The 15100-nt window shown below is 43.7% G+C and overlaps 1 protein-coding gene across 3 annotated transcripts in view; it reads right to left on the bottom strand.

The window, feature by feature from the left end:
* Positions 1–850: 850 nt before the first annotated feature.
* mylk4b (myosin light chain kinase family, member 4b) overlaps positions 851–15100 on the bottom strand; it is a 38818-nt gene continuing 24568 nt past the window's right edge. For 2 of the 3 annotated variants that reach the window (XM_061034280.1, XM_061034281.1), the window contains 12 exons: positions 7438–7519; positions 6911–7310; positions 6533–6768; positions 5270–5375; positions 4211–4304; positions 3563–3672; positions 3326–3467; positions 3073–3143; positions 2831–2959; positions 2365–2596; positions 1396–1444; positions 851–1287 (listed from right to left, as the gene is read on the bottom strand). In XM_061034280.1, the coding sequence (XP_060890263.1) occupies positions 1277–1287; positions 1396–1444; positions 2365–2596; positions 2831–2959; positions 3073–3143; positions 3326–3467; positions 3563–3672; positions 4211–4304; positions 5270–5375; positions 6533–6768; positions 6911–7310; positions 7438–7519 (1662 nt within the window). In that variant the 3' untranslated portion in view covers positions 851–1276. Of the gene's footprint in view, positions 1288–1395; positions 1445–2364; positions 2597–2830; positions 2960–3072; positions 3144–3325; positions 3468–3562; positions 3673–4210; positions 4305–5269; positions 5376–6532; positions 6769–6910; positions 7311–7437; positions 7520–11045; positions 11761–15100 lie in introns of those variants that run through there. The other variant, XM_061034279.1, reaches the window with a different exon arrangement.

The raw sequence follows: 15100 nt of genomic DNA on the forward strand, positions 1-15100 counted from the left end.
CATGCAACAGGACAACACCAGGACGACAAGAAGAACGCCATCTGTTTGACACTAAACATGATTTTAAGGTTAAAGTCCCCGTGAAACAGAACGGTGACAGGGTCCAACTGCTGATGTTTGACGTATTTTCAAGTAAGGGAGAAAGAACCAATCACAAGGTAGAAGGCGGGACATAACGTTGGGATGAATTTGATTTGATTGGTAGGCCCCGTGTCCACTTTGCGATTCTTTCTCTTGAGCGCCATCAGAGCGTTTGCGGCAGAAAGCGGCCCCTTGGAGAACAAGCGCAGCCCCCAGGGTCTTGTTTCCACAGCGCTCCACCTTTTCAGTGCGGCCGCTCCGAGCGCTCAAATCGATAATCTTTCACCTTTTCAGAAAGGCGCTGATGACATCACCGGGCTTTTTTTTCCAAATGTTTGATATTCCCTCAAAGGATCGTGTCTTGTACTAATATCCTCCTCGCTCCGTGTCTGATCGGTTTATAAACGATCTCAAATAAAAGAACATAGAGTAAAAAGTAGCGGAGCAGTGTCGGTCATACAGCGGCTGTTGTCAACAGGCTGTTGTCATAGAGACAGGACGGACGTTCAGTGCTTTTCCTCTCAATGCACAAACGCTTCATGCAAGTTCTCCAGAGCACACAGCCAGCGCTTTTCTGCCCCTGAAAAATACGCCAGGGGTAAATTTAAATTGGTTGAAAAAGTTAGTAAACGCCCCCTTAGTGCAGGATGAGTCATCAGACATTAGAAATGTTTTACAGGAAGAGAAAATCCAGTTATTTAGATAAAAATCAGATCATGCTTTATTGAAATTTATTTGGCAGATAATGGCGGATTAATTAACCTGGAGTATGTTTTTTATTTTTATTTCACGGGGACTTTAACTTCTTATGCATACATGTGGAAGTTTTGTGGAGCAGTTCAGGCCTTCGGTCTCTGCTAGTTTGGTTTCCACATTACAGAACGACGGGTTCTTTGACCTCACTAACGGCACCATCTGAGAGTTATGAAGAGTCCTCCAGGTTCAGAGTGGAGTTTTTTCACTCTGCATGACGGTGACAACGCTGGAAGGTTCCTTGTGCCTGATTGTTTGTTTTTTTAAGTCTGTTTATCTTCTGCGGGCCTAACACGATGACGGTCAGAGCTGAAGCTGCGGAGCTAAGCTAACACCAGGATGCGAGGCAGAGAGTTGATTTCCAGTAGCCATACGGGTACAGCAGCATTGGTCCAGTGTCGGGCCCCAGGGCCCTACATTGTCTAAAGGCATGCTGAGGGCCTCACAGTGTTTCTGGGAGGGAGGCAGGAAAAGAGGCACATGTCAGTTTTGAAATTTGTAAATAAAGGAAGCAATCTCTTCTGGTTTTAAAACGTGTTCACGGGAAAATGTTCCTCTTACCTGTTGAGCTCTCTGGAGGAGGAGCATGTGTGGAGTGGCACTTGTTTTTCTGCAATGAGAGAAGATTCACTGAATGAATGCACTGTGACAGATACAGTCTGAACACTAGTCCATCATAATGTTGATAATATAATATATATTATATATATATAATATAATATATAACATATAATCGTTTCTGTAAACCTAATACAACACACTATGGCTGTTTATTGCATGGATTAAATAGAACAGTGGTTCTCAACTGGTGGGTCGGGACCCAAAAGTGGGGTCGCAGAGCCATTTTCAGTGGGGCGCGAACATGTGACTGGAAAAAAGAAAGTGTCCAAAAGTCTATGAAGCGCTCTTTAAACATTCTGGTTTTGTTCCTTCTCTTTATCCCATCACATGTTTCGTACCATCTGAGGTCCAAACTGCACATTTTCTCATTCTATAAATGTCATTGGTTGAAAAAAATATCAGAAATTTAGGTCGCGATTTAAATGAGGGAGTTGGTGGTGGGTCCTTAGGCTAGACCAGTTGAGAACCACTGAAATAGAAGACGTTGTTGTAGCCTCTATTTTTGAAAAGTGAGGCCGATGTGTGTTTGTGCAATAAATGTGCATTTCCTCTAATGACCAGCAGGGGGCAGTTGATGTCACATTGTATAAAAGTCTACCAGAAAATGACACAATATCTCACTATTATTACATCAGTGAAACCTTAATTGTCATTTAAAGGTCACATATCCTTTTCAATTAGTTTAAATAAGTCTAAGAGCCCCAAAACATGTGTGAAGTTTCTTGTTCTAAATCAACTCTGATCCTGTATTTGATCATGCCTATCAACCCCTCATTTTCAGCCCTGCTCAGAACAGGCTGTTTCTGTTTCTGTAGCTTTAAAAGCCGAGCCCCTTCTAGAGAGGGGCTTGGTCAAATCATCTCCAGACCAAATCACCCCTTTGTCCCTTTAATGAAGCGTGTTGTTTACCTTCTGATTTAGCCGATAGTGCAGACTCCGGTCTGACAGCCAGGGGTGTCTGAGGGACTCTGCCGCACTCATCCTCCAGCTCTTGCTCTTCACCAGCAGCCGGGTGATGAAGTCTTTGGCCTCGTCTGAGATGTCCGTGAACTCCTCCTCCTCAAAGTTCCACTGACAGGCCAGGATGTTGTTCAGCGTCTCGTTGTCGTCATCGCCAAGAAACGGAGAGAGGCCGCTGAGCCTGGACCGGCAGAAACAGGAAAGTCAGGCCTCTTTGGAAGTATAACTTCACAAGATGCTCCACGTTCATCGCAAAATAACAACTTTATTCTAGTAAATTTACGACTTTAATCTCGTAATCTCAGATTTTTTCCCCCTTATTGAGGCCTTAATACTAGCATAATGAAGGAATACTCAAGTAGAGTAAAGGTACATCAGCGTTTTCCTGTGAGTACTCTACTTTAGCACTACTCACAGCATGTAGGTGATGACGCCGAGGCTCCACATGTCCGTGGGGAATGACACAAACTCGTAGTTGATGACTTCAGGGGCCAAAAATTCAGGAGTTCCAAAGTTGACCCTGAGCTTTTCCCGGGGTTTGTACCTGTCAAAGAGACCGGAGCAGGAACGCAGAATACACAATGAGATTTAAGAAAAACGGATTTTAAAGATGAGCCAATAAAGCTTTGAAGTGTAAATAGAGGATCAAGTTTTTACCTCCTGGCCAGGCCGAAGTCGATGATTTTGATCTTGTTTGTGGCTCGGCTGACACAAAGAATGTTCTCCGGCTGAAAGAGAATAAAGTGCTCTGTACATGAAGCTGGATTGGTTCTTTCAGACTTTGTGGTTTTGCCCACAAAGGGGCGCCCTTTCACCCTTTTTCTTCAACACATGCAGGAGAACTCACATCTTTTTTTTTTGGTTCTATGACTGCTAAAGTATGAGATCTGACAGGAAGTTGTTTTTTTACCTTGAGATCAAGATGGAGGATGTACATCTTGTGCATGTACTGCAGCCCTTCACAGATCTGGCGGATGAACAGCACCGTGTCCAGCTCCGTCAGGTTGTAGTTCTCATCGATGATGCGGTCGAATAGTTCCCCTCCCTCCACACTACGACACAGTCACAGAGGGCTTTTTTTTTAACTTTGCTGTATTGGCAGACAGACACACAGTGTATCCACTCAAATGTTGGTATCTGGACTTACTATTCCATGACCAGGATGATGTCATGGCGTGACTCAAAGGCGGCGTACAGCTGGATGAGGTTGGCGTGGTTCAGCTGGTTCATCACCTGGATCTCATTCCTCACAACGTCCTGAGAGACAGACGGAGCAAAACAAGCCAAATTAAAACACCTACAAGGGTTTAAAAGACACACACAGCTCAGCGGTGCCAAAAAAGCAAAGTTCTTCTACAATCATCATCTGTCATCTGCTCGCGCTTTCGACAGGCAACAAATACAGACATTGATCGGTGACGGCTACATGTGCCAGGCGAGGATTTGTCCGTGCGTCTGGCGGGCTTTGTCAAACACAATCTGTTTGTTTCTCTTTGGCGTTGGCTCGGAGCTTTCTGAATACCTCAGCTGATAATGTAACCACAGAGCAATGATCCAGCATCTGACGTCTGCAACATCGCTATGTGATGAGTAAGACGCGGTGCAGCTGACACACCATCTCCAGGCTGCTGAGCTGAATCTGTTCTTAAAATATATCATCTATTGTGCTGCTGAGCAATAAGAAAATAAAGCATCAATTAGCATCCTATCTGCAGGAAGAGGCCTCGCTGTGAGGTCGCTGCTTATTTATTCTGTTTAGTTTTTCAAAGCATCCATTGCTCCAACGTTAGCGCACCTTCTCTTTCTGGCTCCTGGCTTTGATGATCTTGGCGGCCAACATCATGCCAGTCGAGTTTTCTGTGCACTTGTGGACTTGTCCAAAACGTCCCCTAAAAGAAATAAGGAGCAGAGTACAGGATATAAGAAAGTAAGTACAACTTTATTTATATAGCACGTTTTAAAACACTCACAAATAAACGCAATCAAAGAATTCATACTGAGAGAAAATATTTACAGAAATGAATCACGGTGTCAAGCGGGGAAAAGTTAAGATCAGGCAAACACAAAACACAAACTTAAGCTCTAGAAAGGTTTGAGAGTTGGACGAAGGCTCGTCTGCACAGGTGAGTTTTTAGATGCTTCTTGCAAACTGTCCAAATGTTCTGCAGATCTGATGGAGTGTGTGAGTTGATTCCAGAGAGTCGGGGCTAAGACCGCGAAAAGCACAATCCCCTTTAGTTTTATAATTAGAGCGTGGGAATGGAAGGAGGGCCGGGATTAGATGATCTGAGTCATGACTGTCTACAATGAGGGAGAAGCTCGAGTCCCGCTGGCTGTGTTGTTGTCTGAGCCGTGTTTACATGGACGGGACGGCCGGCTCCTCCCCTTGTGTATAAAAGCTGTTTTCTTCCTTTAAAAACCATCATTTAACTTTTTCAAACTTAAAACTGATGTTTTCATTATAAAAACAGTTCATTAATTGGAGGCACATCTTACATCAACAATAAGCGCCCTCAGTCACACAGTAATTAGGGTTATATATTGAGCTATTATGTCAGAGATGTGAGAAATGTGCTCGCGTGTTGAGGGGTAATCTCCACTCTAGGCGGCAGGATTTAGCACTCGCCTATTACATCAGAGAGACCTACTCTTTCACAAGTGCCACCCCCCCCCCCCCCCTTGAGGCTCACAATCACCTGCCCTTTAGGGGGCAATCAAAAGCGCTTGGAAAAAGAACGACGCAGGGTGTGAGATTCTCTGTTATTTCATTATGGAGGTCTGATGATGGGATGTGGCAGTAAACAGTGAAAGGGGAATATAAACTCCTGGGACCAGGGTCTCTTTTTTCACTCACCCTCCCAGCACCTCGTCTCTGTTGATGGTGTAAATGGTGGCGATCTGATGAGGTTTGGGAGTCACAATGCGGTGGTCGAAAGGTGCTAAAGGAGGAGGGCTCGAGTCTGAAGAAGAACACAAGGATGAAATTAATAAACAGAAGAATTTTCTGTTGTTTATGAAAAAGAGAAGGAGACAGAGACAGAGGCAGACCCCCCCCCCCCTCCCCAGAAACAAAGTGGTTTAAAATAGCAGCATGCCAACGTCTCAGTATCTCCTCTGCCAGCTGTGTCCGCTGACATGTTAGTGACGCTCCCACAGGCATGGTGTTATGACACTGGATCTGATCCAAAGTCTGAGGAACGAAAAGGTCAAATGTCACCAGCTAACAACCGAGGGGGGTCTACAAAGGCCTGCTGCAGATGAACATGGCACAACACTGGATTCTTACAAAACAGGACCAGAAAAAACACAAACCCTGAGTCCTGCAAGCATCTTTTATGGACATGTCTTTTGTATAATCTGAAGGCATTTAGATCAACTTTTTGATCACTTCTGGACTTGAGCGCTTTGTCTTCTCTTGTGTTTTAATGCAAGTGGTACACGATGTAACTCAGCTGTTTTGCTGCTCCAACGTCACAGAAGAAGAAGAAGAAGAAGAAGAAGATGAGGAAATGGGGACAAAATGTTGAGAAACAGCAGATGTCTGTTTGTCTTCTCTTTGCCGTGATGTCTGATTTTAGTGACAGATTTTCTACAATGAAAAAAACCCTGATGTAATTAAAATGGTGAATATCTAAATACTTGGGGAATTTAAGTGAATAAAGCTGGCCAGAGCTGACAAAGCAACATGACAAAGCATCATGACAAAGCAACATTGTTTTCAGATATCTTTGAATTTAGAAGTCAAAATTTGCTTTTTCATCTACTCTATGCATTCCTCTGATTTACTTCCTCATAATGCTCTGACGTTTTTATCACAGCAGCACATACAACAACAGTACGGCAGCTTTCCTCAGGTCTGTTTCACCCGGTCGTCTTGACTACAGTCGTCTTGACTACAGTCGAGAACGTTTTCATCAGGGGTTGGGGGGAGTAGTAGAAAGAATCACTCCCATGATTCTCCGCCAGCCCTGACGTCATCTTGTGTTATTGTTTTGACTGAGAGCCCCCTGGTGGCAGGATTTACATACTGTGCCTTTAATAAAAAAAAGTAGCAAAAACCCGTCCAAAACGTTGACTTTTCCCCCGTGTAAATGTTCTGTCAGAATACGTAACTCACCGATTGTGAATTCCTTCGGTTCCGACTCTCCCTCCTTCCTCTCCTCCTCCTCCTCCTCCTCTGTTGTTACTCCGTCAGATTTGGAGGCCTGTTGCTCGCCCCCTTCCACCACCTGTCCGTCAGCTTTTCCGACCTCACTGTCATCCACTCGGCTTTTCTTCAGGTCGTCTTTCACCGGGTCTTCCTCTGCGACGCGACGTTTACTGCAAGTGGCCACGTCGCCGAGCTCCTCAGAGCTGCACGTTATTGCAAGAAAAGACAACGAAACTTGAATATTTAGTTCTTCTTCTCCTTCCTCCTAAGAATTAACTTGAAAAAAAATACAAACACAGTTATAGTAGTAGAAAGTATGGATGAAAAGTGATGGGCTAGACGTACCTGTCCTGTGGTAGAAGAGAGGTCGTGCAGATATCTGAGATGACACTCGAGGCTGTTTCTGATTTCGACGACCCCTCTGCTTCTCCTTCCTTTCCTCCATCTTCCACTTTTCCAGCCTGTTCCTGACTTAAATCGTTTGCCTTTCCCTCCTCTTCCTCTGAGGCATCACCTTCCTCTCCCTCTTTCTCCTCAGTGGACGTCTTCCTCTCTGCCTGGGCTGCGGAGGTCTGTGGTCCATCCAGGATCAGCTCCAGCGGCTCCTGTCCTCTCCCTCCACTCCCTCTGTCCTCTCCTCTCTGGATGTCGGACTCTGTTTTTCCATATTGGGAATGCTCCGTGTTCTGCCTGTTGAGCTTTTCCACCTGCTCCTGCAGCTCGGGCTCACTGAGCAAGGACGCGTCTGATGTGGGGGAAAAACAAAGTGTACAAACCGATTGTCTCTCTCGAAAAAAAATCCAACATTTGTTTAGCTCCATGGCGCCATGCACGTCTCTGCACTAAAAGACTATTTTGATGTTGGAGCCTACCTGATGTGTCCAGAGGTTTCCTCTTCTTCTGGGCCTTCGAGCCCTTCAGGGTCAGTTTGGCTTTATCCTTCTCATCCTTTGCCTTGTTGAAAAAAGAACACAGAGTAAGTCATCGGATCCATAAAGTGACAGAAAAGGACAAACGTTGATGAGGTTTGAAATTCAGAACTCCTGAATGAGCTTTAAATCAATATTTTTGTCACAGGGGTCAAGTGTAATCCGTAGTTATGGATGGAGGAGTCTGATTCAGGATGGGAACAGTTAATTATATTTGTGTTTTCATCTTCACAATAGTCAGAGATTGAGCCGAAGTGTTCCAGTTTCTGTGGTTGCTTCTGTAACCCCTAGCAACCCCTAACCCTAACCCTTAAGTGCTGTTTGATGTTTTACAGGCTCGGCGCCTCCTTCAGGAGAAATCTCACATCTCATGAGTAGCACCCGACAAGCCACAAGACACAGAAAACTACTTTATGAACACATTTTCACATGCAATATAATGGAAGGGACATTTGATGCATGACTCTAAGAAAGACGAGTGAGAAATAAAATTCCAGGGCATCACATATTCTGATGGAATTGCTTTCTTTCCGACTTTAAAGCGGGGAGAAAAAGGTTTACAATTTGTTGAATCTGTAAAACAGGTGAGGATAAAACGTTTTGTCAGGCATTAAAAAAGATGCCCTTGGGTCTTTTGATTTTCTAAAACACAACATTTTTAAATCTCTCTAAATAGGTTAAAAAATAATGAGTTACTGTATGACTCCTCCACAAGCTGCAGGAATGCACCGCTCTCCATGGTCCTAATAGGACTGCATTTATTTTTCTTGTCTTCAACATGAAGAAAATTGTATTTCTTTGATACTAAATGCATTTAAATTGATCAACAAGGCAGATCATTTCTATCTGATTGTACAGGCAATAGCTCAGTCTGGAAGGATTGGACACCGAAGTGTATCCCGAACTGGATCGAGTCCTGATACGGACCCAGTCTGGAAAGTGGACTGGTAGCTTGAGAGGTGCCAGATCACTTCCTGAGCACTGCCTTTAGAGGCCCTTGGGCAAGGCACTGAACCTGCAACTACTCGGGCGCTCTTTCATGTGCAGCCTACTCCCTCTGACACCTCTCCATTAGCGCATGTCAACAGGATCCTGTTTGTGTATGTGTGTGTGTGTGTTTCAGTTTATGTGTGTGTTTTCCCTTGTGGGATTAATAATCCTTTAGTCACACTTTTTCAACCAACTGTGGATATTCACACATGGATAAAAAATGTTTCTCGACCTTTTTGTTCTCAAGTCATAAACACAAGGGAGAGGAAAAAAAGAGTTAAGAAAATAAGTCAGATTTTTATTTTTCCACTCGCCGCTTAAGGCCGCTTTATGACACTGACACACTGAGAAAAGGTTTATGCATCCCTGTTAGTTTCTCTGTCTTTAAAAAAAAGTCTGACAGCGGCTGTCTGGTGAAGTAATTCTGTTCTCTTAACCGGACACCAATTTTTTTTAAAAACTTGGCACCTTTCATTTTTGTGAGACATTAAATCTCACTCAAGCATGCAGAGATATTCTGCAAAGACGGGGCAGTAAAAGTTACACGACAGGCATCTGTACATTCTTCCTATTGCTTGAAGAATCCAGGACGATAAACATGTCACTGACACACTGACACAGACTACGTGAGGCTCTACACACAGACCATTTAATCCATCAATGCAGCGATGTCACCTATATGGCCACACGAGCCCCCAAAGTGACACGGTGCATGCTGCAGACCAACCCAGCGCTGATAAAGATATAGTTCTGATAAGATAACCAGCCTGACTCGAATCATTCGCACCTCAGAGGCAAAATGACAATCACAGCAAAGAGGAAAACTACTTAACATAACAGAGAGAGAGCGACATGTTGGAGCACAGCAGAGCTAATAAAAGATTCACGAGGAGCCGTATCAGACACAAGAGGAATGTGAGCTGCTTCACATGCCGAGAGGGACTTGTTAACCTGCACCGGCGCCAGTTAAAGATGAACTGGATGTATTTTATCTGCAGAATCTTTGGGTTTTAGAGCGGAGTCTCGGTGTCACTGCAAACTGCTCACACTTCCCTTCAGGATGATGATACTCACAACCTTTTAATGCTTCTACCACATCCATTAAAAATGCAATTCGACCTCTCGCTATGTTGCCAAAATATACTAAAAGACCCACTGTTCAGGGAGAGCGGAACAAGGAGTTGATTGTTTGTTTTCTATGTAGAGGATGACCAAATCTTCAATCCACTTCAATCCAATCTCTCAATGCGAATTGATGCTTTATCGGCATGAAATTATAAGAGACCATTTTGCAGAAACATCAACTGATAATTAGATTTAAGTCATGAAGAAAAAACTATGAGCTAAGAGAAAATAAGAGCTACACAAATGTACTGAAAGTCAAGGTTATGGTGCAAAAAATGTGAAGGTCTTGATATGAGCCAAACAAGTCTCAACAAATCTCCGTCTCTCAATGGGATTAAGGAAAAATATGGCTGCAAAACCTCAATTTTCTCGCCCCTGTTCCATCAAAAACTATTGCATAAAAATAGCATTTTTTTTTGCCATTGAATGGCAAGCAAACCGTAAAACAAATGAAAGGCCCATTAAGGCTGTGTCCCTTCATCTAGCCTTATAGGACCCTCTGCATTTAGGTTTGAAATAGTTTATGGAACCAAAATAAGGTGAAAAAGCAGCACGACACAAAAAATAAAGATGTACTATAACATGTGTCCAAGAAAGACGGAATAACGCTCGTATGCAGGTCATAGTGTTGTAGTATGCGAAATCGGTCTTGTTCTCAGGACCACTTTTTGAAAGTCTCAGAAGCAAAAGCATTTTTTGACTGGGCGAACTCCGGATTTTAAATCAAGACTCATCAAGACCACCACTAACAGGCTATTTGCCCACATCAATACTTTTATTCTCAGGAAATCGCCTCTTTCTAAAAGAACAGATAACTTCAATTCATTTGTAGTTTGATTTTTATCCCCCGGTTACGGCCGCAATCTTCCCGGTGTTACGTTGTAAGTGAGTGACGCACCACTGCACACAAGATGATGATTTTTCATCGATATTTATGGTCTTGATCTTGACTCTGTCTCGCCCTGCCTTGGTCTCGGTCTTGTCTCCCTCTCGGAGAACTCCGGTCTCGGGTATGTCTTGGTCTCGGTTAGTGTAGGTCTTGACTAAAACACTAGCAGGTAGTGAAGCAGGTTTGCTTTACAGAGCAAGATCAAATCAGTGATTTACTGAATTTATTTTAATGTCTTTCCATGTCTTTTCCCATCTTTACTGTTCCGGTCTCATATCAACGCCCGTCCCAAATAAAGGCAGGGTCATTTCATAGACTGAAGTAAATAAAAGAAGCTGTTTATAGAAGTTTTTACAGGACAGTTAGTCATTTCAAGGGAAGTAAGACCTACAATATATAATAAATCTCTATCACAGAACCAGACGCCATTAATTATATTGTGCCTTTCAAAACAGTGTTTGAAGATCAGAACAGATCATCAAGCTAAATATTGGATGTTGGGGTTATTGTTGGAAGATCTTTCTTGTAATGTTGTTAAGCCTCTCACCTTCTTGCCAGCCTTGTTAGCAGGCTGTTTGAACAGCAGCTCCACCAGCCTGGAGCCCTTCACCACCCCCCCAATGAAGCTGATCACCTGCTGGGTGCCCTCCACCAGCTTCTCCACCCCATCCAGCCTGCGCCCCTGACTCTCCACCCGCTCGCCGACCCTCTCCACGGCCCCAAACAGCTCCCTGCACGCCGCCTCCACCCCGGAACCACGTCGCCCTTCTTCGCGCATGGAGGCCAGATCCCGACCCATCCCCCTGACGTCCTGGGACAAGCCGTCCAGCCGGGTCAGGACGATCTGCTGCATGTTGAGCAAGCGCTCCATCTGGGAGGTCAGGGAGTCCATTCGGTTCTCCATGCAGCGCAGGGCGATGTCATGAGAGGGGGAAGCCGATGGAGAAGAAGAAGGAGATGAGGACTTGTCCGAGCCATTAAAAGAGAGCTTCCTTCCGCCCGGCTTCTGACCATGAAGAGGGTTTGGATCGTAGACTTTGGCCAAAGAGTTGACGAGGCTGGAATTCATGACTGATTCACAGCAGTCCTCCTCACCAGAAGCAAAATATTTTCTCGCTCTCTGTAGTCTGTTCACTTACATGAAGGCTTGATGCAACAAAGAACAAAAAACATTTCAGCAGACAGAGCTGCAGGCAGGAGACAAGAAGCAGAGGGAGAATAGAGATCTGCTCCTCACAGTCAAGTTTTAAGAATAGCAAATGGCTGTGGTCCAAATTAAAGTGCAGCCCCCTGTGGACGTCAAGGGCTGGGTGGCCAGTGATAAGAGCTGGGGGCTCGAGTGTGCAGTTGGGGATTGATGCGAATTAGGGTGGGGGGGGGGATGCTGGAGAGGATTGCTATGTGACATTCGAGACACTTCAAAAGCCCTTCAGTCAGGTGTCAGAATCCCAAGAATCCGAGACTGAAATATGACGCCGTAAAAACTAAGACAAACACATAAAATGTGCAGCGAATAAAGAAGCACACCAAATCTCATCATGAAGAAAATCCACACAGCTTAATCAGAAATCCTGGATTGAACACACATGGTGTATTCTGCAAAACAGGGCTCTTATTTTCAGAAGTGGTTCTTTTGTTTTTCTTTTTATGTTGTCCCACAGCAGGAAGTGGGCTGACAGGTGCAAGCGTGTGCAAGGCCGCAAAAAACTTTATCAACCACTCAGACCCCGTTAAAGACACAAGCATTGTGGGTATTTTTGAACCCTGACAAATGCCTAACGTTTCTCACTGCGGAGCTGTTTTGAAGAGAGGATGTGTCAGCAGAACGTTGCATAATGGCACAAATACTCAGGATTCGGCCTTTTCCAAAAAAAGAAAAAAAGAGATTAATTTAAGGTTTTCATAAGGTTTGTTTGTAGCGTTGGGAAATTGAATTCTCCAAATGTGTCTTTCATAGATTTTTTTTTGTGTACCATCTTTTTGGCCACTTTGCTTATCAATTATTTGTCGAAGACCATTTTCACACCCAAAAATGTGAAACGGAACGGTCCAACTAAGACCGACGGCCGACGATCTCCTTGGTGTGTCAGGGCCTTAAGCGGGCGGCCAAGGCTCAAATCCGACCCCCCAAAAATGTCATTCCCCACTCACTCTCTCTCCCCTGAATTCCAACTTTATTCACTGTCCTATCTCTAAAACTAAATATCCCAAAATAAGTTATAGTTTTGCTACATTTGCTGTAAAATTAAAATATACACTTGTTTGATTCCATATTTGTTAACATCTGTTCCTTGTCAACAATATTTACCATATAAGTTTCTTTATTTATTGTGTGACAACACCAAACGACAAAGAATCAAAGTCTTTACATTTTTTGTCAAGTCATTTTCGGCCTGTTACCAAAACTGGCTGGAGTTTGAAGGATTAGTGAAAATAAAATGAGGTAGTGTTCTGCATCTGAAGCAGAATAGAAAAGGTGAAGATATGGACATCTGGCATCCAGTGATCGGAAAAAGGTTACAACATTTCTAATTAAGTCTCACCGTCCGTGCAACGTGAGGCACAAGACAACGGAAGAGAGCATCCAACAGGTGATGCCTCTGACACCTTTAGAACTGTTGATACACAGGAGAGGAGGATTTATCGCACATGTGCTGCTGCTTAGAATTAAAGAATTAAAGGGGACAAAGTGACACAGATACAGTACACGGTCACCACACATACGTCCACATTCGTGTGCAGACACAAACGGTTGACACGTACTGAGACGTGTCCGACTGTACACATTGACCTGAAACGTTTCCACGTCTCGGTATACGCTGGTATCTGGAGTAGGCAGGGTGACAAAGCGCCGGCGACTATATATTCTGGCACCCATCTGTCAACAACGGAAAAACCTGACCTGTTCTCTGTTTGTCCCTCGCACTGTTCCCAGTACAAACGGCTCGTCAGCTGTCAGGTTTAACACTCGTGGCCCCGGAGCCATCTTACCCAGGAAGGTGAAAATGAAAGAGGACACTGGGGAAGTGCAGACAGCGTGCAGGACCTTGAGTGGAAATACATGTTTGTGAACTGAATGGAAGAGGGAGATCACTGAAGGGATACGTCTGCAAAAATAATCAAAGCATTCTCCAGAATAAAAACATGTAGATCAAAACACAAAGAAACAGCCTCTCAACAGGAGAAATCTCAGGACCAGTGGTGCTTCTAGAATCTGTTTGGGCCCTTGGCAAAAATTAATTGGAGGCCCCTCCAATCACTTTCATATCCAGCAGTGTTGTGACGCTCTTCCTCTTTCTTTTTTTTTTAACTCCAAGACAGAGAATTTGTCTTCATTTTCTTTTTTCTTGGTGTTTTTCAAGAGATTTTCATTGACAAACTGTTTTCACTGTTTTTTTAGTAATACATGAGATGCTAATTAAGTGCTACATGAGAGTGAGTGCTGTCAGATGGGGCCCCATTTGGGGGGTTTCCGACTGTCATTTCAAAATTTGCGCATTTTGAGCTACTGCTGTGGTTTAAAATTTGTCAGCCCTGCCTTGCATGGTAACATACAGCGCTTCTGCTCAGGACGTCTGAGAATATAATATCAAAATATCCTGATGTATAAATGGCAGTAAAAGCTTTTCTTAATAAGCTCTGCAAACCAACTCACTGGCGGTTATATTTTTTTGATCAATTATGAATACCAAGCAAGTGACAATGAAATATACTGCAACTGTTACGTCAATATATAACTTATTTAAAGGGATTTAAAGGGCCAGTACGCCCAACATTAGCTTGCATAATGAACACAAAACAGCACTAACATTTCTCTACAAACAAGACACTGCAGTTACCTCATTTATTTTTTGGACCTTGTTTTGAACAGGATCTAAAAACTACCTTGACTTTTAAACTTTAGACTTTATTGTCCCCACGGGGAAATTCTTTTTCACAGCACTGTTACTGTCAACACAGACCATTCCCACCAAAGAACATAGTACATACAGTGAACTTGTTAGCTTGCAACTTAACTTTTTAACAACGTTTTTCTCTTCTTAAAAACAACAAAACTTCTCAATTTTATGGAAGAAACTAAACAAAACAAAACAAAAAAGGAAAACAGTAGATAGCTCCCAACCTGAGCACAACTCAGTGGCATGATCCTTCAATCATGCTTAAAAGCTATTGGGCTTTCTTTAGTGAAATGTCGAGGTTCAAGGTGTATTTATTGGTACTTAAAGGTCCCATATTATGCTTTTTCTGGTTTTATATGCTCTTTAGTGTGTTTCCCAAGTGTCCTGTGCATGTTTAGGCACATCTATGTGCAAAAATTCAAAGTCCGCGGAAACGCGGCTTGTCCTATGTCCTCCTGTTAGCTGTAGCATTAGCTGCATGTAACGCTCGGTTCTAGCCCCCTCGATAAAAATTTGTCAGTGTGAGATCACTGATCTAAGCCCATTGGCTCATTGTGGCAAGCCCAGCAGCTCATGTTGAAATTTCTGAGACGCGTGCTGAGCAACTGACCAATAACGACAGAGCGGATCGGCAGACCAATCAGAGCAGACTTGGCCCACGTGGGGTCTAACAGTGTGGGCTCAGCAGAGTGTAGCTGACGGA

Source organism: Labrus mixtus, chromosome 3 (genome assembly GCF_963584025.1).
Source record: "Labrus mixtus chromosome 3, fLabMix1.1, whole genome shotgun sequence".
Taxonomy (NCBI): domain Eukaryota; kingdom Metazoa; phylum Chordata; class Actinopteri; order Labriformes; family Labridae; genus Labrus; species Labrus mixtus.